The sequence below is a fragment of the Oncorhynchus kisutch genome, linkage group LG23 (assembly GCF_002021735.2).
Source record: "Oncorhynchus kisutch isolate 150728-3 linkage group LG23, Okis_V2, whole genome shotgun sequence".
Lineage (NCBI taxonomy): Eukaryota > Metazoa > Chordata > Actinopteri > Salmoniformes > Salmonidae > Oncorhynchus > Oncorhynchus kisutch.
This window is the reverse complement of record NC_034196.2, coordinates 18,419,294-18,446,716: the sequence shown is the minus strand read 5'-3', so window position 1 is coordinate 18,446,716 and position 27,423 is coordinate 18,419,294. Positions and strand designations below refer to the sequence as shown.

General features: G+C 41.9%; 1 protein-coding gene across 1 annotated transcript in view; it reads right to left on the bottom strand.

Annotated features, from left to right (window-relative positions):
* LOC109876024 (BMP/retinoic acid-inducible neural-specific protein 1) overlaps positions 1–27,423 on the bottom strand; it is a 154,746-nt gene that overhangs the window by 13,776 nt on the left and 113,547 nt on the right. Inside the window, exons 6-7 of the mRNA XM_020468503.2 lie at positions 7,965–8,201; positions 965–1,187 (exon numbers count right to left, since the gene is read on the bottom strand). Of these exons, the coding sequence (XP_020324092.1) occupies positions 965–1,187; positions 7,965–8,201 (460 nt within the window). The remainder of the gene's footprint in view (positions 1–964; positions 1,188–7,964; positions 8,202–27,423) is intronic.

Here is a 27,423-nt window from a genome sequence, read left to right as displayed (position 1 = left end):
TGGGTGTGTTCCTTCTACCTGAGTGACAGTTGACAGCTGCTTGTTCCTTAACCACAAAAACATACATTTTGTGGATTTTCTCTTTCTATTTGTATATTGACATTCATCCAAGCTCACATTTTGGGATATTTTAACGTCAAGCATTTAGTGTGTTATTTCAGTCCATGTCGTCTGGTATATTTTGGGGTTGTCACGACTTCTACCGAAGGTGGCTCCCCTTCCCGTTCGGATGGCGCTCAGCGGTCGTAGTCACCGGCCTACTAGCTGCCACTGATCTTTTCCTCCCCCTCCTTGTCTGTTTATTAGTTACGCCTGTTGTTAATTAAGTTTATTAGTTGGGCTTTATTAGCCAGCCGGCCCGCATGCTGGGTGTGCTGGATTGTTTTATGTGTACTCATTATACACGCCTGTAAGTCACGGTTGTTCATGTACATGTCTTGTTTTTTGGGACTGTTTAGTTCCCCTGTGTTTTTGGGGCATTTGTTTTGAGTGGCGTCAGTTTTCACCTGGTTGGTGAATAAAGTAGTAGCGCTACTCTGAACTCTCTGTCTCCTGCGTCTGACTCCTTCCTCCACAGTAGGTGATGGCACATTGTGCACTGACCTGTCCAGAGATCTCCCACGGTTAGATAATCTTTCATCCTAAATAGTGAAATACTAGGTAGGACTGGGGTTCATTGGGTGTTTATATGATTTTATGGACAGAAAACTATAGCAGCCAGCAAATTCAAAGTCAAAATGCATCACATAAAGTATTCACATACAGTACTTCAACAGGCAGCACTGAAATAAAATACTGAAACTCCTCTACCTCTACCTATGTTAAAGTTTATCTCTGACTATATGTGAAAACACCCTTGAGTGGTACCGTGTTCCACAACATCAGCATCAAAATGCTATATTATCCAAAACAATGCAGTCTTATAAGGGTTACATAATGCCTTTTTACTGCTTCTGAGACCCACCTCTCCCTAGGCATCTGGTGGTTGGGGTTGTGGTGGCAGCGGATGCTGAGGCCAAAGAGCTTGCGGGCAGTGCGCTGGATCTTGAGCCTCTGGGTCTCCAGGGAGCTCTGGAGCAGGCGGTAGCGGGCCTGCAGGTCCCAGTCACTGCCCCAGAGGAGGTGGACACTGCTGACCGGTAGGAAGTGGGTGGAGGGCAGCCTCTTCAGGAACGACTTAAACTCGTCTGGAGGAGGGAGAGAGAGGGAGGGAGGGTGAGTAAGAGATATTGAGGGAAACAGACAAAGACGGTCTGTTGTCAGTGCAACTTTGGGTCAGTCATCTTTTCTTTCAGTTCTCATGGGTTTCAACTGAAGCTTAAGTGGCATCATGATGCATTACATGCCTTGAATTAAGCTCTCAAAATACCATTGGCATTTATCATGTTGATACATCTGCTCAAACTAAAATACTCTCGATGAATATGAATCCACCGTTTTCTACCCTTGTTTTAAAAATGTCTAGGCACTTCATCTTAGAAATCTCTTCAGTGGATTCATTGCAGCCAATGACCTTGAGCGACTCAAACTCATTTTGTGTGTCCTCTATAATATATAAATATATATATATATATGTATGGCTGTCAGGTTTTATTTGGCTCCTTTTATTACTTGTTAATAATATATAAGTACGAACCCTGTCAGGTGGATACTGAGCGACTCCCTTTGGGAGTAACCAGCCTTCTCTGTACTTCACTATTCTGACTTGATCAGTAGGGGATGAGACAGGGGATGCTTGGTGATGTGACTGAGTGTTTGGCCAGAAATAACTGTCAGCAATGTGGGTCATTCGCTAGGCATTTGGAATATAGTGGTTTGTTGAGGGTTTCTCCAACTGAAACAATGCAGATAGTGTTTTGATTGTAACTGTTTTATAATGATGACATCTGTTTTGAAGGGCACATGTTCTATTTTGCAAGCTGTATCAACAGAAGTTATCGTTTCAACCTTTGGTTCATGCAGGAGGCTGTACTGATTGCATAGTGTGTGGCTTCCCTATCTGACTGAATGACAATATATCCTCACACCCATTTAGGCTGTGGCGTGCTTAGTGAAACCTGGCTGAGGTGGTAGAGAGAATTGACTGTTTACGATTAACTCCTGGAGACTTTTTCTAAAACAGAAGATGTTCCAATGGGACCTTGAATTATTCATCCCCACTTTATTGCAGATTGGCTCCAAGAAGTTATCGTAGAAGGTGACTCGCGTAAAATGCAGGCACGCCCGATAAAAACCAGCTGACAGTATGAATTTAGAGCTTACTGTTAGTGGATATACCATTATACCACTGTTTTCTGTGGATATTGGATGCTGTAAAGACCTGCTTCTGTTCTACTGAATGACAGATCGGCCATTAATGCCTAGCTGAGGTCTATATGCAAACGTACAGTCATAACTGGCCTCTCCAGAGACGGAAACCAGTGACGGAAGCCAAGAAAGGAGCTAAATCATGGGATATCCTTATCATTTGCATCCCTCTTTATTGCTTTCTTAGGCCTAGATTCAATCAGATCAAGCCATAACCGGCCATTGCATACACCTGCATAGCGGATATTTTGGCGGTGTCAGAGGGGGAACTGTGTTGGAGCTGTCAAATCGGTGAGCAGCTGCTCTTGCGATCACTGCCAAGAAGCCACGCCCACCCCACTCGTGTTAGAAGTTCAGCGAGAGAAAGTGTTAGGCAAAAATTGTACCTTTGTTTCTGCCTTTACTTTAGGAATAACCACCTAAATGAGGAACTCAATTTACCTTGCATAATACCCAAGATGCAGTCGCACTCTTAAAAACAAAAAAACATTTGTCATAAGAAAATAGCTCCCTGGTACACAGAAAATACCAGAGCTCTGAAGCAAGCTTCTAGAAAATTGGAACTGAAATGCTGCCACACCAAACTGGAAGTCTTCCGACCAGCTTGGAAAGACAGTACCGTGCAGTATCAAAGAGCCCTCACTGCTGCTCTATCATCCTATTTTTCCGACTTAATTGAGAAAAATCAGAACAATCCAAAATGTATTTTTGATACTATCGCAAAGCTAACTAAAAAGCAGCATTCCCCAAGAGAGGATGGCGTTCACTTCAGCAGTGATAAATTCATGAACTTCTTTGACGAAAAGATCATCATCATTAGAAAGCAAGTTACACTCCTCTTTAAATCTGCGTACTCCTCCAAAGCTCAGTTGCCCTGAGTCTGCACAATTCTGCCAGGACTTAGGATCAAGGGAGACACTCAAGTTTTTTAATAATAAACTCAGCACAAAAAGAAACGTCCTCTCACTGTTAACTATGTTAATTTTCAACTAACTTATAATTTGTAAATATTTGTATGAACATAACAAGATTCAACAACTGAGACAAAAACTGAACATGTTTCACAGACATGTGACTAACAGAAATTAAATAATGTGTCCCTGAACAAAGGGGGGGAGTCAAAATCAAAAGTAACAGTCAGTATCTGGTGTGGCCACCAGCTGCATTAAGTACTCCAGTGCATCTCCTCCTCATGGACTGCACCAGATTTGCCAGTTCTTGTTGTGAGATGTTACCCACTCTTCCACCAAGGCACCTGCAAGTTCCATGACATAGCTGTGGAGAATGGCCTTCGCCCTCACCCTCCGATCCAACAGGTCCCAGAAGTGCTCAATGGGATTGAGATCCGGGCTCTACGCTGGCCATGGCAGAACACTGACATTCCTGTCTTGCAGGATATCAGGCACAGAATGAGCAGTATGGCTGGTGGCATTGTCATGCTGGAGGGTCATGTCAAAATGAGCCTGCAGAAAGGGTACCACATGAGGGAGGAGGATGTCTTCCCTGTAACCTACAGCATTGAGATTGCCTGCCATGACAACAAGCTCAGTATGATGATGCTGTGACACACAGCCCCAGACCATGATGGACCCTCCACCTCCAAATCAATCCCACTCCAGAATATAGGCCTCGGTTGACAATAAACGTGAATCAGACCATCACCCCTGGTGAGACAAAATCGTGACTCGTCAGTGAAGAACACTTTTTGCCAGTCCTGTCTGGTCCAGCGACGGTGGGTTTGTGCCCATAGGCAATGTTGTTGCTGGGGATGTCTGGTGAGGACCTGCCTTACGACAGGCCTACAAGCCCTCAGTCCTGCCTCTCTCAGCCTATTGTGAACAGTCTGATCACTGATGGAGGGATTGTGCGTTCCCGGTGTAACTCGGGCAGTTGTTGTTGCCATCCTGTACCTGTCCCACAGGTGTGATGTTCGGATGTACCGATCCTGTGCAGGTGTTGTTACATGTGGTCTGCCACTGCGAGGACAATCAGCTGTCCGTCCTGTCTCCCTGTAACTCTGTCTTAAGCGTCTCACAGTACGGACATTGCAATTTATTGCCCTGGCCACATCTGCAGTCCTCATGCCTCCTTGCAGCATGCCTAAGGCACCTTCACGCAGAGGAGCAGGGACCCTCAGCATCTTTCTTTTGGTGTTTTTCAGAGTCAGTAGAAAGTCCTCTTTAGTGTCCTAAGTTTTCATAACTGTGACCTTAACTGACTACAGTCTGTAAGCTGTTAGTGTCTTAAACTTCTTATGGACAAGGTCCCTGTGGCGGGATCAAATCAGCGGAAATTTTAGAGCGCCACCGAAAGTTTTCGATAAAACTCAAACTTTCATTAAAACACACATACAAGGTACTGAATTAAAGCTACACTCGTTGTGAATCTAGCCACCAAGTCAGATTTGTAAAATGCCTTTCGGCGAAAGCACGAGAAGCTATTATCTGATAGCATGCAACACCCCGAATACCAGACCGTCAGAGTGTTTTCTATACACACACACATATCATATGCATATACTATATTCCTGGCATGAGTAGCAGGACGCTGAAATGTTGCGTGATTTTTAACAAAAAGCTGCGAAAATTCGCAGCCTCCTTAAGAGGTTTAACGACCGTTCCACAGGTGCATGTTCATTAATTGTTTATGGTTCATTGAACAAGCATGGGAAACAGTGTTTAAACCCTTTGCAATGAAGATCTGTGAAGTTATTTGGATTATTACACATTATCTTTGAAAGACAGGGTCCTGAAAAAGGGATGTTTCTTTTTTTGCTGAGTTTATATCTCTTGACACATTTATGAAAATAATCATGGCCTCTAAACCTTCAAGCTGCATACTGGACCCTACTCCTCTGAAAAATCAACTGTAAATTTCGGTGTTCCTCAAAGCTCCGTTTTAGGACCACTATTGTTTTCACTATATATTTTACCTCTTGAAGATGTCATTCAGAAACATAATGTTAACTTTCACTGCTATGCGGACAACACACAGCTGTACATTTCGATCAAACATGGTGAAGGACCAAAATTAGCCTGCCTGGAAGCCTGTGTTTCAGACATTAGGAAGTGGATGGCGGAAAATGTTCTACTTATTAAATTCAGAAAAAATAGAGATGCTAGTTCTTGGTCCCAAGAAACAAAGGGATATTCTGTTGAATCTGACAATAAATCTTGATGGCTGTACAGTCGTCTCAAATAAACTGTGGACCTTGGCGTTACTCTGGACCATGATCTCTCTGTTGACGAACATATCAAGACTGTTTCAAGGACAACTTTTTTTCATCTACGTAACATTGCAAAAATCTGAAACAGCCTGTGAAAGTGCAGGGCGCCAAATTCAAATCAACAAATATGTCATAATTAAAATTCCTCAAGCATGCAAGTATTTTACACCATTTTAAAGATACAATTCTCGTTAATCCAGCCACAGTGTCTGATTTCAAAAATGCTTTACATCGAATGCACCACAAACGATTATGTTAGGTCACCACCAACTCACAGAAAAACACAGCCATTTTTTCCAGCCAAAGAGAGGAGTCACAAAAAGCACAAATAGAGTTAAAATGAATCAATAACCTTTGATGATCTTCATCAGATGACACTCATAGGACTTCATGTTACACAATACATGTATGTTTTGCTCTATAAAGTGCATATTTGGCCATTCTAACACCTGGATATGTTTATTTTTGAACCATTCCATTGTAGATTTTGCTTTATGTTTTGGATCATTGTCTTGTTGGAAGACAAATCTCCGTCCCAGTCTCAGGTCTTTTGCAGACTCCATCAGGTTTTCTTCCAGAATGGTCCTGTATTTGGCTCCATCCATCTTCCAATAAATTTTAACCATCTTCCCTGTCCCTGCTGAAGAAAAGCAGGCCCAAACCATGATGCTGCCACCACCATGTTTGACAGTGGGGATGGTGTGTTCAGGGTGATGAGCTGTAGATCTCTGTAGATCTCTGCAGTTCATCCAGAGTGATCATGGGCCTCTTTTCTGCATCTCTGATCAGTCTTCTCCTTGTATGAGCTGAAAGTTTAGAGGGACGGCCAGGTCTTGGTAGATTTGCAGTGGTCTGATACTCCTTCCATTTCAATATTATCGATTGCACAGTGCTCCTTGGGATGTTTAAAGCTTGGGAAATCTTTTTGTATCCAAATCCGGCTTTAAACTTCTTCACAACAGTATCTCGGACCTGCCTGGTGTGTTCCTTGTTCTTCATGATGCTCTCTGCGCTTTTAACGGACCTCTGAGACTATCACAGTGCAGGTGCATTTATACGGAGACTTGATTACACACAGGTGGATTGTATTTATCATCATTAGTCATTTAGGTCAACATTGGATCATTCAGAGATCCTCACTGAACTTCTGGAGAGAGTTTGCTGCACTGAAAGTAAAGGGGCTGAATAATTTTGCACGCCCAATTTTTCAGTTTTGTTTGTTAAAAAAGTTTGAAATATCCAATAAATGTCCTTCCACTTCATGATTGTGTCCCACTTGTTGTTGATTCTTCACAAAAAAATACAGTTTTATATCTTTATGTTTGAAGCCTGAAATGTGTCAAAAGGTCGCAAAGTTCAAGGGGGCCGAATACTTTCGCAAGGCACTGTATATTAGCATCTGGGACAGAGTAGCAGGCAGTTTACTCTGCGCGCCTTATTCATCCAAGCTACTCAATACTGCCCCCCTGTCACCAAGAAGATAAATCCTGCCTCTTTGGCCCTGTCCGGGGGTATCGTTGGATGGGGCCACAGTGTCTCCAGATCCCTGCTGTCTCAGCCTCCAGTATTTATGCTGCAATAGTTTATGTGTCGGGGGGCTAGGGTCAGTCTGTTATATCTGGAGTATTTATCCTGTCTTATCCGGTGTCCTGTGTGAATTTAATTATGCTCTCTATTTTTCTCTCTTTTTTCTCTCTTTCTCCTTTCTTTCTTTCTTTCTTTCTTTATTCTTTCTTTCTTTCTCTCGGAGGACCTGAGCCCTAAGACCATGCCTCAGGACTTCCTGGCCTGATGTTTCCTTGCTGTCCCCAGTCCACCTGGTCGTGCTGTTGCTCCAGTTTAAACTGTTCTGCCTGCGGCTATGGAACCTTGACCTGTTCACCGGACATGCTACCTTGTCCCAGACCTGCTGTTTTCAACTCTCTAGAGACAGCAGGAATGGTAGAGATACTCTGAATGATCAGCTATGAAAAGCCAACTGACATTTACTCCTGAGGTGCTGACCTGTTGCACCCTCTACAACCACTGTGATTATTATTATTTGACCCTACTGGTCATCTATGAACATTTGAACATCTTGGCCATGTTCTGTTATAATCTCCACCAGGCACAGCCAGAAGAGGACTGGCCACCACTCATAGCCTGGTTACTCTCTAGGTTTTTTCCAAGGTTCTGGACTTGCTAGGAAGTTTTTCCTTTATTTTTATTTAAACTTTATTTAAGTTTATAGTTTAAGGGGGTAAAATAACAAAATAATTTAGCATAATGTTAATTCATCTGTTACAGGTACTCAACAGCAACTTCGATTACCACACCCCTATTGTTTGTGGACGAAGACACATGGCCGAACAAAACTATAGTAGACTGTACAGTAGACTAACAAGACTTACAGTAAACTAGAATTTGCTATCAAATATCCTTCCCTGCTTACCTGAGTTCTCAAAGTCCTTGTAGGAGGTTGCCCATGACTCCGCCTGTCCCAGCAGGGTGTTCTCCATGATCTGGATGTCGGTGATGGGACAGTTGCATTGTGGGTACTCGTCAGAACACATGCAGATACACTGGCTGTTCCGGCAGACGTACTCCCCCTCCCCGTTACACATGATGTAGCTCAGAGCTGACTGGACAAACTTCTCCTGGAGGTACTCTGGAAAGATGACCTGGAGACCTGGAACACAAAGGGAAATGGTTCATAAGAAACATGTTTAAAACACAGTTATGCTGTTTTGAAAAGGGAGGTTGGTATGAAATTGCATTTGAACTGAAAGTTTAACCTGTACATCTGTGTCAGTGTAGAAATGCTGAGATACAGGTTCAAAATCTATATTCAGTAGCAGTCAAAAGATTGGACACACCTACTCATTCAAGGGTCTTTCTTTATTTGAACTTTTCTACATTGTAGAATAATAGTGAAGACATAAAAGCTAGGAAATAACACATATAGAATCATGTAGTAACCAAAAAAAGTGTTAAATAAATCTAAATATATTTTATATTTGAGATTCTTCAAAGTAGCCACCCTTTTCCTTGATGACAACTTTGCACAGTCTTGCCATTCTCTCAACCAGCTTCAGAAGGAATGCTTTCCCAACAGTTTTGAAGGAGTTCCCATGTATGCTGAGCACTTGTTGGCTGCTTTTCCTTCACTCTATGGTCCAACTCATCCCAAACCATCTCAATTGGGTTGAAGTCTGATGATTGTGGAGGCCAAGTCATCTGAAGAAGCACTCCATCGCTCTCCTTCTTGGTCAAACAGCCAATACACAGCCTGGATGTGTGTTGGGTCATTGTCCTGTTGAAAACAAATGATAGTCCCACTAAGCACAAACCAGGTGGGATGATGTATCGCTGCAGAATGCTGTGGTAGCCATGCTGGTTAAGTGTGCCTTGAATTCTAAATCAATCACAGACAGTGTCACCAGCAAAGCACCAACACACCATCACACCCCCTACTCCATGCTTCACGGTGGGAACCACACAAATCAAATCAAAGTTTATTTGTCACGTGCGCCGAATACAACAGGTTACAGTGAAACCTTACAGTGAAATGCTTACTTACAGGCTCTAACCAGTAGTGCAAAAAAGGTATTAGGTGAACTCTAGGTAAGTAAAGAAATACAAACAACAGAAAAAAGACTATATACAGTTGCGAGGCTATAAAAGTATTGAGGCTACATACAGATACCGGTTAGTCAGGCTGATTGAGGTAGTATGTACATGTAGATATGGCTAAAGTGACTATGGATATATGATGAACAAAGATTAGCAGTAGCGTAAAAGAGGGGTTGGCGGGTGGTGGGACACAATACAGATAGCCCGCAAAGTTGGGCCAATTGAGGTAGTATGTACATGAATGTATAGTTAAAGTGACTATGCATATATGATAAACAGAGAGTAGCAGTAGCGTAAAAGAGGGGTGGGGGGGTCACACAATGCAAATAGTCAGGGTAGCCATTTGATTACCTGTTCAGGAGTCGTATGACTTGGGGGTAAAAACTGTTTGTCCTAGACTTGGCACTCCGGTACGGCTTGCCATGCGGTAGTAGAGAGAAGTCTAAGACTGGAGTGGTTGGGGTTTTTGACCATTTTTAGGGCTTTCCTCTGACACGGCCTGGTGTAGAAGTCCTGGATGGCAGGCAGCTTTGACCCAGTGATGTACTGGTCCGTACGCACTACCTTCTGTAGTGCCTTGCGGTCGGAGGCAGAGCAATTGCTGTACCAGGCAGTGATGCAACCAGTCAGGATGCTCTCGATGTTGCAGCTGTAGAACCTTTTGAGAATCTGAGGACCCATGCCAAATCTTTTTAGTTTCCTGACGGGGAATAGGCTTTGTCGTGCTCTCTTCACGACTGTCTTGGTGTGTTTGAACCATTCTAGTTTATTGGTGATATGGACACCAAGGAACTTGACGCTCTCAACCTGCTCCACTAGAGCCCCGTCGGTGAGAATGGGGGCGTGCTCGGTCCTCCTCTTCCTGTCATCCACAATCATCTCCTTAGTCTTGGTTATGTTGAGGGATAGGTTGTTATTCTGGCACCAACTGGCCAGGTCTCTGACCTCCTCCCTATAGGCTGTCTCATCGTTATCGGTGACCAGACCTACCACTGTTGTGTCGTCTGCAAACTTAATGATGGTGTTGGAGTCGTGCCTGGCCGGGGAGATCACATGTGGAGATCATCCGTTCACATACTCTTTGTTTTACAAAGACACAACAAATTTGGACTCATCAGACCAAAGGACAGATTTGCACTGGTCTAATGTCCCAAGCAAGTCTCTTCTTCTTGTTGGTGTCCTTTAGTAGTGGTGTCTTGGCAACAATTCAACCATGAAGGCCTGATTCACGCAGTCTCCTCTGAGCAATTGATGTTGAGATGTGTCTGTTACTTGAACTCTGTGAAGCATTTATTTGGGCTGCAAAATGAGGGGCAGTTAATTGTCGCTTTCTGAGCCTGGTAACTAATGAACTTATCCTCTGCAGCAGAGGTAACTCTGGGTCTTCCTTTCCTGCGAAGGTCCTCAAGACAGCCAGTTTCATCATAGCACTTGGTGGTTTTTGCGACTGCACTTGAAGAAACTTTTAAAGTTCTTGAAATGTTCTTAAAATAATGGACTGTCGTTTCTCTTTGCTTATTTGAGCTGTTCCTGCCATAATATGTGACCCGTTTCAGGAAACTAGGTGTATGTCGCGGGTCACTACTTCACAGGAGAACCGCTTGAACCCTAACTTTTTTTTCCTCATGCAGAAATGCCTTCTTGAACTTTCATGTACCTTATCATACTTTTTTGTGTGTCTATACCTTTAAACCAATACAGCCTCAATGTCACTGATGGGGTTTTCATGCTGCAGTTTGTCATGACAGATTCTGTACATGTACGCATATTGATGAAGTTGGTTTAAAAGTTTGCCCTTGTTTGACTTTGAGCTGACTTTCTCTGGAGGGCTATTCATGATGTGACAAAATGGAACAGTGATTGATGCCTGCTGTCCTGTTGTGTCTTGGTTTATTTAACACAGCAGTCATGTATTACTTGCTCCTTGTGTGTGTGTGTGTGTGTGTGTGTGTGTGTGTGTGTGTGTGTGTGTGTGTGTGTGTGTGTGTGTGTGTGTGTGTGTGTGTGTGTGTGTGTGTGTGTGTGTGTGTGTGTGTGTGTGTGTGTGTGTGTGTGTGTGTGTGTGTGTAAACAGTTTGGCAACACACTGAATGGATAATTGCCTCTCTTATGTTTGCGGTGACCTAGCTTTGGTAATCTGGAGATGGTTGGACGGAAAGTACCTCTTCACACGGAAAATACAAGCCAATGTATAAGACAATAACTTAATAGATTTTTCTTCCTCAAATAAAACTGCATTTTGTCAAGGCAATATATTCGTAATAGCTTTGACTTTAGTGCAAACAGCGCCTCTGAAAAAAAAAATTGTTGTTAATGTGCTATTGAGTGATTGAACTAATTATGTTTCCATACTTGGATTATACTTCACCTTGAGAGCTTCAAGTTCCTTGGTGTCCACATCACCAGCAAACTATCACGGTCCACACACTAAGAAAGTCTTGAAGAGGGCACCACAAAGCCTATTCTCCCTCAGGAGACTGAAAAGATTTGGCATGGGTTCTCAGATCCTCAAAATGTTCTACAGCTGCTCCATCGAAAGCATCCTGCCTGACTGGTTGCATCACTGCATGGATGGCAACTGTTCAGTCTCCGACCGCAAGGCACTACAGACGTACTGGGCTGTACGCACTACCATCACTGGGGCCAATCTTCCATCCAGGACCTCTATACCAGGAAAGCCCTAAAAATTGTCTAAGACTCCAGCCATCCTAGTCATAGACTGTTATCTCTTCTAACGCACGGCAAGCGGTACCGGAGTGCCAAGTCCAAAAGGCTTCTTAACAGCTTCTACCCCCAAGCCATAAGACTCCTGAACAGCTAATCAAAGGGCTACCCAGACCCCTCTTTTACGCTGCTGCTACTCTCTGTATATTATCTATTCGTTGTCACTTTAACTCTACCTACATGTACATATTACCTCAATTACCTTGACTAACCGGTGCCCCCGCACATTGACTCTGTACAGGAACCCCGTGTATAAAGCCTCGCTATTATTTTACTGCTGCTGTTTAATTATTTGTTACTTTTATCTATTTTTTTACATAGCACTTTTTTTCTTAAAGCTTCTTAAAGCATTGTTGATTAAGGGCTTGTAAGTAAGCATTTCACTGTACGGTCTACACCTGTCGTATTCGGCGCATGTGACAAATAACATGTTTTTTTTGGGACCTGCGGTAACGCCTGCAAATCTGTGTATGCGACCAATAAACTTTGATTTGATTGATTTACTTGCGTTTTACCCAAATATGAAAACTGGGCTTTAAAATCAGCAAAGAGACACAGTATGAAATAAAATGCTAATATGTGTTTTATTTTGCTCAGTGCAGCCATCTATTTTTATACATTCTTGTATCTAACAAAATCTTAACAGCAAATAAACAGTTGGAGAATCAATATGAGTATGCTGTTCATTAAATCCACTAAATAAAAGCTCAACTGAAAACTGGTGGGTGGCTTCAAAGTAAATGAAGCTTAATTCAAAATACATTAAGCTCATCATTTGCTAATAAATATTGTCAAGAACTAAACCTACCTGTGGTTAGCTTTCCTTATAATACAAAGTAATGCCTTTCCTTTCGTGTAACTTGACAAATAAATGAAACAATGTCCATCTATAGGTAAGGTTAAAACAGTACAATGCAACCTTCCTCTATGAGAGAAAAGAAAGATAAATGCACACTGTTGAATGCTCCCGTAGTTTTATTGAGTGCAACGTTTCGACCCGAGGTCTATGTCAGTAGTGTATAGGCATACACAGATTTCTATGAGTTCATGTTGTATCTTGCTACTCCGCTCTGTGTCTCAGTATTCTCACAACATTTAATCCCACTGTGTAACTTTGCTCTGTATTCACTCTGTGACAGAATACTCCATTCACAACTGTCGTCCTCATCAGTCCCAGTGCCGAACAGGGGTGGATGAGAAAGGAAGAGAGGGATGGATGGATGGATCATATCTGACCACAAAGAGTTGGATTGCAAAGGGCTCTTTTACCATCAGGCCTGTCTGCGGCCCCCGGAGCCAATATTCATTTAGCTTGATGTATTCCTGGGCCCTAAAATTTAATGTGATTTGTGGGGGAATCCAGATGGCGAGTTCACGGATCGACGCCGCTCGCTGACAGAGGCAGTGCCAGCGGCCGAGTGCAAAATAACACAGAGTTTTTCAACCCCCTTATTCTCCCTCCTAGCACCAGGGCCACTCATTCTCCTTTAGATATTACAGAATCACTGCCCAGACCGCAGGACTCACACAGACACTGCTCAGCCAGTCAGAGGACTCTCTCTCTTTCTGCCTCTCTTCATTATGTTCTCTGTCTCTCTCTCTGACTCACTCTCACTGTCTTATTCTCTCTAGCAAACCACCCTCTCTGTCCCACATCCATTTCTCTCTCTCTCTGCAAACTTCTTATTCCCCATCTCTCACTCTTATTCAGTCATAATTGCCTAATTGCCCTATCTTATGGTCTCCTGTACCACAAATCAAAATGAAAAAAATCTGTGTAATAAAATGAGTCTATAAAAATGTCTTGCACTTTAGGTAAAACAACTTATTTTTATGCTAAAATGATGCCACCCTGAAACACTTAGTCTCCCTCCAGTGTAATAGCTAAATGAGTCCTGGATAATGTTTCGGTAGCACAGCAAACCATCAGAAGCCAGAGAGGCAGCACATCAAGGAGTTTAACTAAAGATTTACTTAATAAAATGGAGGCAAATATCAGAATTATTTTGCCACTGTTTGATAACCTCTAACTTCATGCTCCGTCAGTGCACATAATTCACAGTAAGCCCTCTGACTCACTCTGCCACTAAATAAATAGGACCTTGAATACCAGCTAATCTGATTGCATCATAGGCTAAGGTATTTCCCTCACGTATAACATACATACACTGTGGCAGGACTCAGGCTTCCATGAATGCTAAAAAGTGGCCCATGAATGCAGAAAAGTGTCCTGTGCCCGTGACTTTGCTGTCTCGCTCTTTCTCCCAGAGTTTTTGGTATGTTGATGGATGAGCTAGTGCGGGCGGCGGCCAAGCGTTCACGACTCCTCGCTAACACTCGCCGCTCGTTGTGATGCCCCGCTTCGCCTCATAAGATACAGTTTCATCAAAGATTAATAGACCATTGTGTAGCCACAAATTCCCAAAATAATCATTATTTAATCCACTGGTGCAATAAAGTGCATTACATTGAATGGGGCATTAAATTACACCGGCTCATTTTAGTACCGCATAAAACATGAAAACCCCTAAACTGGAAATCCACCTCTTTTTACTCATCGTAGGCTCGCCCATGTCCCTTGTAATAAAAGGGGCCGCATGGTTGTGTTAGGACCGTAACTGTTAATCCTCTGCTTTGTGCTCCAGCTTTGTTCAGATCAACCTATGACTCCTCTACAGTGTAGCTAATGTTGCTAGTCATTTCCATTTTTTTCATATACAGTTTTTTACGTTCTGTCTAGCTTAGTGTATCTGTTCAAACTATGCCTTGACAGAAAACTGTATTGATTGTAAAAATCCAAATTCTTAAAATGCAGCTTTTTCCGGCTCTGGCTGTGCCTTACTTAGAATTGGTTTTATGTCTGTTCTGGGCAAATTATCCGCAGTGTTGTCAAACAGAACTGCTGGTGCAGTAGATTATTTTGTAGGAGACCGACAAGCTCATTTAAAAATTCATAAATAGGAATAATGTTCTGCATATTGCCCTTGATATCTTCCAACACTTAAATTTAATCACTGGTTTCATTTTGAGAAAATCACACAAATGCATGATGTATTACCTACCTCATCTCTCAAGTAGACAACTGGATTTCATAACATTTTTATGAATACTGGAACACATTATGCAAATACCTAGACTAGTAAAAAAAAATAGAGCACTTCCGGAGCGTTTCTGTAGAAATGTATCAATACAACTGTAGTTTACGTTGAATGCACCCCACAATAATGGTTGGGTTGCATGTGGTGGCCCAGGCCAATATTCAGTGAAGCAACAGCATCGCTCTGTATACTGTACAAGTATATACAGAGGAACCTAATAATTATTCTGTTTCCTCAAAGAATAATGAGAGGCTATCGTAATTTCTGTAAAAACAGAAAATTACATATATAAATTGCCCTGGCATTCAGGCCGACTACCGCCTTCTCATAAAGGGCAAGGCAGAAATTGCACGTTGCAGCATTTGGTTGATTGAACCAGGTGGGGAGTACAAGATGAGCTGTCCATGGTGTTGAAATATTGCCAATGGTGCTGAACACTGGACACAGAGACACAGAGAGATGGGTCAGGGTAATACTAAACCGGTGATAACTTGTTTTCTTCTACAGTTCCAACACAGCATCACAACCACAGCGGGGACAATAATGTTATTGATTTATTAACAGTAGAACTTTTACACAATTTTGTAATAGCAGTGCCTGCAGACAGTTGCAAAAATATAGTGCTTTTTGTATTGCTGTTATCAAATGAATGTCCTTACACAATCTGTAACTACCTGATAGTAATCTCTCAGAGCTCTAGTCATTAACTGTGCAAAGATATGTTTTCACACAGTGAAATTGGAAATGTTTGTTTTTTGTACACTCTTAGAAAAAAAGGGTTCCAAAAGGGCTCTTTGGCTAGGAGAACACTTTTTGGATCCAGGTAGAACCCTTTTTGGTTGCATGTAGAACCTTCTGTAGAAATAGTTCTACATGGAACCCAAAATGGTTCTACCAGGATCCAAAAAGGGTTCTACCTGGAACCTAAAAGGCTTCTAGAAAGCACCTTTATTTCTAAGACTGTATTGTGAGAGAGCACAAGCTGCTCAGTCACGTGCACCAGTAGAATTTAACACCTTCAGCCATGTGTTCCTGTGCACAGAAGCGCTAGCAGGAACTCGGCTGGTGGGATCTTCCGATGATATCACACACACACTTTATGGGTTTAGCCACAAAGCACATGTTCGACATGAATCCTGGAGTGGCCTAGACAGAAAGGTGTGACACTGATGTGTGCAAGCTTTAACATTTCCATCTTGGCTGAAAACAGATACAACTACTTGCTAATAAAATCCAATGTCACATGGAAGAAGGGCGATTGAAAGAGAAAGATTTTGATCAAAATTATTAGTATACACTATACATATATATATATATATATATATATATATAGAGAGAGAGAGAAATAGATATATATATATACAGTATATATATATATATACATATATATATATATATATATATATATATAGTTGAAGTCGCAAGTTTGCATACTCCTTAGCCAAATACATTTAAACTCAGTTTTTCACAATTCCTGACATTTAATCCTAGTAAAAATTCCCTGTTTTAGGTCAGTTAGGATCACCACTTTATTTTAAGAATATGAAATGTCAGAATAATAGAAGTGAAATAATTTATTTAATTGTTTATTTCTTTCATCACAATGCCAGTGGGTCTGAAGTTTACATATACTCAATTAGTATTTGGTAGCATTGCCTTTAAATTGTTTAACTTGGGTCAAACGTTTCAGGTAGCCTTCCACAACCTTCCCACAATAAGTCGGGTGAATTTTGTCCCATTTCAAAAAAATCCAGACTACAGTTTGCAACTGCACATGGGGAGAAAGATCGTACTTTTTGGAGTTATGTCCTCTGGTCTGATGAAACAAAATTCTAACTGTTTTGCCATAATGACCATGGTTATGTTTGGAGGAAAAAGGGTGAAGCTTGCAAGCCGAAGAACACCATCCCAACCATGAAGCATGGGGGTGGCAGCGTCATGTTGTGGGGGTGCTTTGCTGCAGGAGGGACTGGTGCACTTCACAAAATACATGGCATCATGTATTTCGTAAGGACATCAAAGTCAAGGTATTGGAGTAGCCATCACAAAGCCCTGACCTCAATACTATAGTAGATGTGTGGGCAGAAATGAAAAAGCGTGTGTGAGCAAGGAGGCCTACAAACCTGACTCAGTTACACCTGCTCTGTCAGGAGGAATGAGCCAGAATTCACCCAACTTATTGTGGGAAGGTTGTGGAAGAAAAGTTTGACCCAAGTTAAACAAATTAAAGGCAATGCTACCAAATATTAATTGAGTGTATGTAAACTTGTGACCCACTGGGAATGTGATGAAAGAAATAAACGATGAAATAAATTATCCTCACTTCTATTATTCTGACATTTCACATTCTTAAAGTGGTGATCCTAACTGACATAAGAAAGGGAATTTTTACTAGGATTAAATGTCAGGAATTGTGAAAAACTGATTTTAAATGTATTTGGCTTAGGTGTATGTAAACTTCTGACTTCAACTGTATATATATATATATATATATAACTCTCTCTCTACTTTATATATATATAAAGTATGTAAACACCACTTCAAATGAGTGGATTTGGCTATTCCAGCCACACCCGTTGCTGACAGGTGTATAAAATCGAGCACACAGCAATGCAATCTCCATAGACAAACATTGGCAGTACAATGGCCTTACTGAAGAGCTCAGTGACTTTCAACATGGCACCATCATGGATGCCACCTTTCCACCAAGTCAGTTTGTCAAATTTCTGCACTGCTTGAGCTGCCCCAGTCAACTGTAAGTATTGTTATTGTGAAGTGGAAACGTCTAGGAGCAACAACGGCTCAGCCGCAAAGGGGTAGGCCACACAAGCTCACAGAATGTGACTGCCAAATGCTGAAGCACGTAGCACGTAAAAATTGTCTGTCCTCGGATGCAAGAATCCCTACTGAGTTCCAAACTGCCTCTGGAAGCAATGTCAGCAGAATAACTGTTCGCCTGGAGCTTCATGAAATGGGTTTCCTTTGCCAAACAGCCTCACACGAGCTTAAGACCACCATGCGCAATGCCATAGGTCGACTGGAGTGGTGTAAAGCTCGTCGTCTTTGGACTTTGGAGCAGTGGAAACGTGTTCTCTGGAGTGATGAATCACACTTCACCATCTGGCAGCCCGTCAGATAAATCTGGGTTTGGCGGATGCCAGGAAGACGCTATCTACCACAATACATAGCGCCCACTGTAAAGTTTGGTGGAGGAGGAATAATGTTCTGGGGTTGTTTTCATGGTTCAGGCTAGGCCCCTTAGTTCCAGTGAAGGGAAATATTAATGCTACAGCATACAATGACATTCTAGACGATTCTGTGCTTCCAACTTTGTGGAAACAGTTTAGGGAAAGCACTTTCCTGATTCAGCATGTCAATGCCCCGTGCACAAAGCGACGTCTATACAGAAATGTTTTGTCGAGATCGGTTGAAGAACTTGACTGGCCTGCATAGAGCCCCGACCTCAACCCCATTGAATACCTTTGGGATGAATTGGAACTACGACTGCGAGCTAGGCCTAATCGCCCAACATCAGTGCCTAACCTTACTAATGCTCTTGCTGCTGAATGGAAGCAATCCCTCACAGTAATGTTCCAACATCTAGTAGAAAGCCTTCCAAGAAGAGTGGAGGCTGATAAAGCAGCACAGGCGGGACCAACTAAATGCCCATGATTTTGGAATGAGATATTTGACGAGCAGGTGTCCACATACTTTTGATAATTTAGTGTGTTAACCTCCTGCTTCTTTCATTCAGGTAATTTATGCACTTTTTCTTATTATACACATAAACGATGCAGTTGCCAAAACCAACATACTATTTAAAATCCAAACATAAATACATGGCAGGGTTTCAAAGCTCAAATCAATACACAATCTAGAGCTATGTTGAGGCTGCTTGTGCTGCAGAAAGACATAAACATCAACCCTTTTTAGAGGCACTTAAAACTCCATGGACGACAAAGTGGCCATAAAAAGGTGAGGCCTAGGTAATATTAAGCTGTCAAAAATGAGAACCCTTGAATCTGAAAAACTAAATCCCAATCGATGGGAGACCAGAATGTGTGAGTCCACGGCTGGGAGGAGAAAGGAGGCAGCTAGAATGGCAGCCCAACTGATCCATGGGTCCTGCTGCCTGCTGACACAGATGGGCCTAAAGCTGCCTAAGAGAAAAGAAATAGCTGATTTATGGTCCTGCCGGCCCAAGTGGAAACTCACTCTTGAATGACCACCTCCAATTGAGAGTTGACCAAGAGGTCAGTGTGGAGAGATTTCATCAGGTAGCAGGGCTCTATGGGGATCCATGGCGGTGTAGAGAGGTGGAATAAAGGGAGCAGCTATCCATCTTCAAAATTATCCAATATTATTGGTTATCTGGGCCGAGCAAGTGTACTTTTATAAAGAAAATAATTCCTCAGGTCAAGATGCATCTGCAATACCAAGAGGCAGCTCAATACGGTGCAGTATTAACCATCAGTATGATGGACTGCATCCTCTCAAAATTGTATTACGATTTTATCAGTTGCACGATTTGTCTTATTATCTTGTGTGTGTGTGTACATGTGTGTGCATGTGTGGAAATATATAGAAAAAAGAGATACAGAAAGGGAGAAAAGAGAAAGAAGGGCCGAGAGATTAAAGAGAAAGGCGGAAAGGAGAGAATGTGTGTATTTCGATGCCTATCACATGCACAGGTCCAACATTTATTCCTTTTTCTATTTCCACCAAGGATTTCATAAAATAAAATATCATTGCTAATGTAATTTAGTGTCCTAATCAATCTGACAAGTCTGTCATCAAACACGTTTTAATTGGTTGGTATGTTTGTTTGTTTGTTTCCTAAATGTTTACAACTGGTTCAAAAAAGGACAGGAATCAAGCCGCACAACGATGAGCATCTAATCCATCACTCTCCAGATTAATCGCCTCCAGGCCTGTTTAATTGATTTTCACTTCCCCGCTTTGAAAACTGTTGGCTCAGGCTATTCTAACATATTCATAAATCTTCCCAGATGGGCTCCATGGCTCCTGGAAGGAGGAGAGAAAAAAAAGCAAATTACTTTGTTTGCAGCTAATTTATGGCGCCCATACCGGGAGTGATGTGGTCTGGGAGATGGTTCGGGGAGTGAGTAGGAGGCAGGAACCCTCTGTAGTCCTCAACCAGCTCTGCATGCATCAAGATTCATGGGACATGCAGGCATATCCCATGATTAAGTGGCAAAAGACTGGCCAGTTTAACTGCAACTTGTTACAGTGGACCTGACACTGTTTTAACTTTGCAGATATTAAACAAACAGACAATCATAATATGGTGAATAAATCACAGCTCGTACATTGTTTGCTGCCTGATGCCATTAGGCACTCTTTTAGTTTCACTCACTCTATATTTTTGACAAATACGGGTGAAAGTAAGGCTGGCATCTGAACACAATCAAAGCAGCATGGACATTGATCATAAGTCGTAATGTGGTTAGACTATCAATTTATGTATTTATTTAGCAATCTAAAAAAACGGAACCTTGTTGTTGCTAGCTGCTTGGAGGATATAGGTCATCGATTGGACGAGTGTGTAAGTGGCTGACTATTTCCCCAAAGTTTCCAGAGTCATTTGGTTAGCTAGCTAACAAGAAACTCACTTCTGAATTTGAACGACTGTCATCCACAGTTAGCATATACCTTAGCATCAATGGCAGGCATGCAAGCAAGCTGGTACATCCCATTCAGTTGTCAAAAATGGGACATACAGTAAGCAGCAGTTATTGGAAGAGGGTCTGAAACAAGATGAGCGAGCAGGTTACTATACCCCATCGGCTCAGTGCAACTACACGTTTACAGAGTTTACCCAAAAATATGTTTTTTCCCTTTTGTCTGTGGTTTATCCCTCACTAGATTTTAGCTCATCTGGCAATGCCTAAAATCACACTGTTGCAAATTCATTAAAAATCCTACAATGTGATTTTCTGGATTTTTTTTTCTAATTTTGTCTGTCATAGTTGAAGTGTACCTATGATGGAAATTACAGGCCTCTCTCATCTTTTTAAGTGGGAGAACTTGCACAATTGGTGGCTGACTAAATACTTTTTTGCCCCGGTGTAAATAGTTGCAGCCAAATATATTGGCACCCTTGCAGTTTTCTTAAATAATGTTTTATTTATCCTAAAATAAGTTGAAATAAAAAATAAGTGTTTGTTTCTCCACAAATTATTGCATTTTCATCATTGCAGAACCAATTTTAGTTTTGTAAACTTAACTGTACAATTTTACATTAGAAAATAAAGACAAGTGGAATGAACAAAAGAATTGTCACCCTGGAGCTAGTACTTCGTTGCACAGCCTTTGGGCCAAAAAACTGCCAAAAAAGGTTTATTGTAGCCATCAATGAGCTTGCTGCACTGTTTTACTGAAAACTTGGCCCACTCTTCAGCAGCAAACTGCTCTAATTCTTCAATGTTTGAAGGATGCCCACTACCAACTGTTGTTTTCTGTCGCCACTCCAGAACAGAACAGTTTTTCCTCCTTTAACCTTTCCAGGGTGCTTTTGATGTGTGTTTGGGTTTTTGTTCTTCTGGAAGATCCACAACCTTCAAAAGAGACATAGATTTTGTTATAGGCCCCTGGGTACCAGAGGCAGCAAAGCAACCCCGCAGCATTATCATACCTCCCCCATATTTGATTGTAGGGAGGAGGTTCTCTTCTTTGAATGTTTAATTTGGTAATTGGTAAACATAGGAATACCCCACCCATTGCTGAAGGAGACACAAGAATGCCTGAATTAATTTCTCAAACACACCCACCTAAACAAAGCAAATCCTGGGGAAAATGTTCTCTGGAGCAATGAAACAAAATTAGAACTATTTGGCAATACAGATCAGCCCTATGTTTACTGATGACCAAATAAAGCATCCAATGAACATAATACCCTCCCTAAAATATAATATGGCAGAGGTTTGGTGATGCTGTAGGGTTGCTTTTATGCCTCTGCTACTAGGAGCCTTGAACGTACGCAAGGTATCATGAAATCAACAGATTATAAGGTGTTTTGAAATCCAATGTTCAACCCAAAACCTGGTTCTCCGTTGAAGGTTGTGGGTCTTCCAACAGAAAAATCATCCCAATCACACAAAAAAAGCACCCCAGAATGGTTCAAGAAGAGACGCTGAAATCTTCTGCAGTGGGTCAGCAAAGAGTCCAGATTTGAATTACATCCAAAAATCTATAGCGAAAGCTGGAAACAGCATTTGGTGCTGTTTCCTCCTCAAACATTGAAGAATTAGAGCAGTTTGCTGCTGAAAAGTGGGCCAAATTGCCAGTAGACAGGTGCAGCAAGCTCATTGATGACTACTTGAAGCATTTGTCTGCAGTTATTTTGCCAAAGAATGTGTAACCAAGTACTAGCTCCAGGGTGCCAATAATTTTGTCCATACCATTTGTATTTCGTTTCTAAATTATAGTTCCCCAAAGTAGTAAGCCAATATCCGGGGTTACTCGGGTTGGTGCGTTAAAGAAAAGACAAAAATACATTTATGAGGATTGAAAGGAAAGTGTGTTTACTCACTAATTCTAAAAGATCTTTACAAAAAGAAGCTAGCGTGCTATGGAAGTGGCAGACCAGACGGGATAAAGAGTATACTCTATCTAACCAGTGCCTGGGCTTACCTCCGCTGTACCCGCACCCCACCATACCCCTGTCTGCACAATATGCTCTGAATATATTCTACCACGCCCAGAAATCTGCTCCTTTTATTCCTTGTCCCCAACGCTCTAGGCGACCAGTTTTGATAGCCTTTAGCCGCACCCTCATCCTACTCCTTCTCTGTTCCTCGGGTGATGTGGAGGTAAACCCAGGCATCCTCATTTGTTGACTTCTGTGATCGAAAAAGCCTTGGTTTCATGCATGTCAACATCAGAAGCCTCCTCCCTAAGTTTGTTTTACTCACTGCTTTAGCACACTCTGCCAACCCTGATGTCCTTGCCGTATCTGAATCCTGGCTTAGGAAGGCCACCAAAAATGTGGAGATTTCCAAACCGGACTGCAATAGCACCGAATAGTCCCAGACGTCAGGGACCAATACACGCAGTCAGTCAGGAAAGCAAAGGCCAGCTTTTTCAAGCATAAATTTGCATCCTGTAGGTCTAACTCCAAAAAGTTCTGGGACACTGTAAAGTCCATGAAGAACAAGAGCACCTCCTCCCAGCTGCCCACTGCACTGAGGCTAGGTAACACGGTCACCACCGATAAATCCGTGATAATCGAAAACTTCAACAAGCATTTTTCAAACGGCTGGCCATGCCTTCCTCCTGGCTACTCCAACCTCGGCCAACAGCTCCCCCCCCCCCCCCCCCCCGCAGCTACTCGACCAAGCCTCCCTAGCTTCTCCTTTACCCAAATCCAGATAGCAGATGTTCTGAAAGAGCTGCAAAAACACTGTGCTATCTAACCTCCAAACGAGCTTCAATGCCATACAACACTCCTTCCGTGGTCTCCACCTGCTCTTAAACGCTAGTAAAACCAAATGCATGGATTTTCAACCGTTCGCTGCCTGCACCCGCACGCCCGACTAGCATCACCACCCTGGATGGTTCCGACCTAGAATATGTGGACATCTATAAGTACCTAGGTGTCTGGCTAGACTGCAAACTCTCCTTCAAGACTCATATCAAACATCTCCAATCCAAAATCAAATCTAGAGTCGGCTTTCTATTTCGCAACAAAGCCTCCTTCACTCACGCCGCCAAACTTACCCTAGTAAAACTGACTATCCTACCGATCCTCGACTTCGGCGATGTCATCTACAAAATAGCTTCCAATACTCTACTCAGCAAACTGGATGCAGTTTATCACAGTGCCATCCGTTTTGTTACTAAAGCACCTTAGACCACCCACCACTGCGACCTGTATGCTCTAGTCGGCTGGCCCTGACTACATGTTCGTCGCCAGACCCACTGGCTCCAGGTCATCTACAAGCCTATGCTAGGTAAAGCTCCGCCTTATCTCAGTTCACTGGTCACGATGGCAACACCCACCCGTAGCACACACTCCAGCAGGTGTATCCCACTGATCATCCCTAAAACCAAAACCTAATTTGACCGCCTTTCCTTCCAGTTCTCTGCTGCCTGCGACTGGAACGAATTGCAAAAATCTCTGTAGTTGGACACTTTTATCTCCCTCACCAACTTTAAACATCTGCTATCTGAGCAGCTAACCGATCGCTGCAGCTGTACATAGTCCATCGTTATATAGCCCACCCAATTTACCTACCTCATCCCCATACTGTTTTTATTTAATTAAATTTTCTGCTCTTTTGCACACCAGTATCTCTACCTGTTCATCTGATCATTTATCACTCCAGTGTTAATCTGCTAAATTGTAATTATTCACTCCTATGGCCTATTTATTGCCTACCTCCTCATGCCTTTTGCACACAATGTATATAGATTCTTTTTTTTCTACTATGTTATTGACTAGTTTATTGTTTATTGTTTACTCCTTGTGTAACTCTGTGTTGATGTCTGTTCACACTGCTATGCTTGATCTTAGCCAGGTCGCAGTTGCAAATGAGAACTTGTTCTCAACTAGCCTACCTGGTTAAATAAAGGTGAAATAAAAATAAATAAATAAATAAAATGTTAGATTTGGCACAATAAAAAGGGAAAGTGTTGGGCATAATCACAGCTCGTACATTCATTTGGAATAAAGACATGAGGTTGGATTGAAGTAAGGATAATTAGTCATGATACCATTGAGTTGTCCTCAAACAGATTTTCTTTTACATGTAATGAAGTATGCATGAATATGTTCTATAAACCTATAGGCCACAATACTAAATCTACGCATAATAAAGATTGTGCAATGCCTCATTATTCTACGACAGACAATACAGGTATTTACATCATTAGGCGCTGGGCTGAGATAATATTACTGTTAGGATCCCTAGAGGATCCCAACAATCGACCCAAAAAAGAGACATGGATATGTTCTCTGACCGTGATCAGTACTGACCTCCAGGGTGACCACAAACAGTGACCACAAATAACAATCTCAGATGACATTTTATGGTAAGATGGTCAATAATGATGCAAGCAAAGCTCCAAGATTCTCCTTAAGCACAGATCTAGGAACAGTTAACCTCAGCCCAACCCCTATAAGGAGAGGGGAAAAAAAACAGATTTTAAATCAGGGTTTGGAGGCAACCTCCACTTTCACCAAGTCAAGTAGATTGATAACAATTTTCCTCAAATGCCATTGACCTGGGGCTTTGCATGGTCCAGCAAATCTTAAAGTCAGTCTCACAAGAGGTCTAATGCAAAAATCTTGAATTCTGAGTGTTGGGCGGGTGGGGGGATTGGGGGGAGAGAAGGCATCACTCAGTTTGCCTGTGGGTAAAGAAACAAGGAGGTTGGTTGCTTTGATACGCAGCTCCCTTGATGTCAGATTTTTCCATCAAAATCTAAGTGGAAACAAAGGGAATATCCTAGCATTGTGAGCTAGCCGATTGTTATATCACCTGCAGGGTTGGGTAGTAATTGATTACATGTCATCAGTTAAGTGTAATCTTATTACAAAAAAAGTCACATGATCAGTTATGTTACCAGCAAAAACGAGATGATTACTTATTGGATTACTTTTAAATTCAGAGAGGATGTTTGCAGAAAAAATACGTTATGACACATTTCTGTTTTCTCAATCAAATTAAATTCAGCATTGAAAAGGGGTTCAAGTTTAAGTTTATTCCACCTGAGCAGGTCTAACCACAAGTCAGAGCACACTATGATAACACACCGAATGCATTTAAAGGATCCTTTTTTGTCTTCTTCTAATACATTTAAATGAGAAAGTAATCCAAAAGTAACTGAAAGTAATCAAATTACATTACTGACTTTGGGTAATCCAAAAGTTATGTTGTTGATTACAATCACCAAGAGCAGGGCCAGAAAATATGTTTATTTGAAAATGTTGTTATTAAGGTGTTCAGTCAAATGTTAAAGGTGAAAATGTCCATGACATCTTTTTAACTGCATTGATGGTTAGGGGCTCGTAAGTAAGCATTTCCCTGTTGTATTTGACGCATGTGACTAATAAAATGTGATTTGATTGGTTGCAGTACTTGCTGTACAATGCGTTGAGTATCATGGCTAGTTTAAAGAATTTCTGTCTTCCACTAAAGTTCTTTCCATAATGTCTCTGTGTGTTCTGGTCCAAAAAGGAAGTAAAACAATTGGTAGTTATGAAGTGTGTACTTGGTATAAGTTCCCAAATGTGATTCAATCTAAACAGAGATCATTGAGATCAAACAGAGATCATTGAAAATGGTTCATTCTTTCTGTGTTGGTTTTGTATACCTTTAGGTAGATATCGTGCTGGGGCTAGAGGGCACAAAGTAGACTAGAGAGAAAATAAAAGTGATAAAAAGGTACAAGTTTAATTAAAAGGAAGGACATGGAGTGGGTTTGCCATAACTGCATCTTCCTCACCAATGTAGCCATGAATAGTAATAAGGAGAATCTGAATTCTTAGTCCGAATTTGTTCAAATGCATTAAATGGTTAGGCTTGAAAAAAAGGCCAAAAGACATGTGTAACTGACTGGTATCAAACAATGGTTGTCATCACTCCACACTACAGTCAGCTGAAGATACTGCTAGATAATGTAGTTTGTTTGTTACACTGGGACTAAAGATCACATAGTTAATTTCTTAACCCTATCAGCAGGGTTGGGGAGTAACTGATTACATTAATTAAATCCGTTACAGGTAAGGGATTACAATAAAACGGTAACTGTAATCCGTTATGTTACCAGCAAAAATATTTAAATGAGATTACAGATACTTTTGAAAAACTAGATGATTGCTTCGAGGATTACCTTCAAATTCAGAAAGGATGCTTGTGAAAAAAACTCTGACATTTCTGTTTCTCAATGACATTCCAATCAGCATTGAAAAAAGGTGCAAGTTTAAGTTTGTTCCACCATCTATTCCACCTCACTCAACGTCAACAAAACAAAGGAGATGATCGTGGACTTAAGGAAACAGCAGAGGGTGCACCCCCCTATTCACATCGACGGGACAGCAGTGGAGAAGGTGGAAGGTTTTAAGTTCCTTGGCGTACATGTCACTGACCAACTAAAATGGTCCACCCACAAAGACAGTGTGGTGTTGACGGCGCAACAGCGCATCCTCAACCTCAAGGAGGCTAAAGAAATTTAGCGTGTCACCTAAAACCCTCACAAACCTTTACAGATGCACAAGTGAGAGCATCCTGTCGGGCTGTATCAGCGCCTAGTATGGCAACTGCACCGCACAAAACCACAGGGCTCTCCAGAGGGTGGTGCAGTCTGCACAAGGCATCACCGGGGCAAACTACCTGCCCTCCCGGACACCTACACCACCCGATGTCACAGAAAGGCCAAAAAGATCATCAAGGACAACTACCAGAGCCACTGCCTGTTCACCCCACTATCATC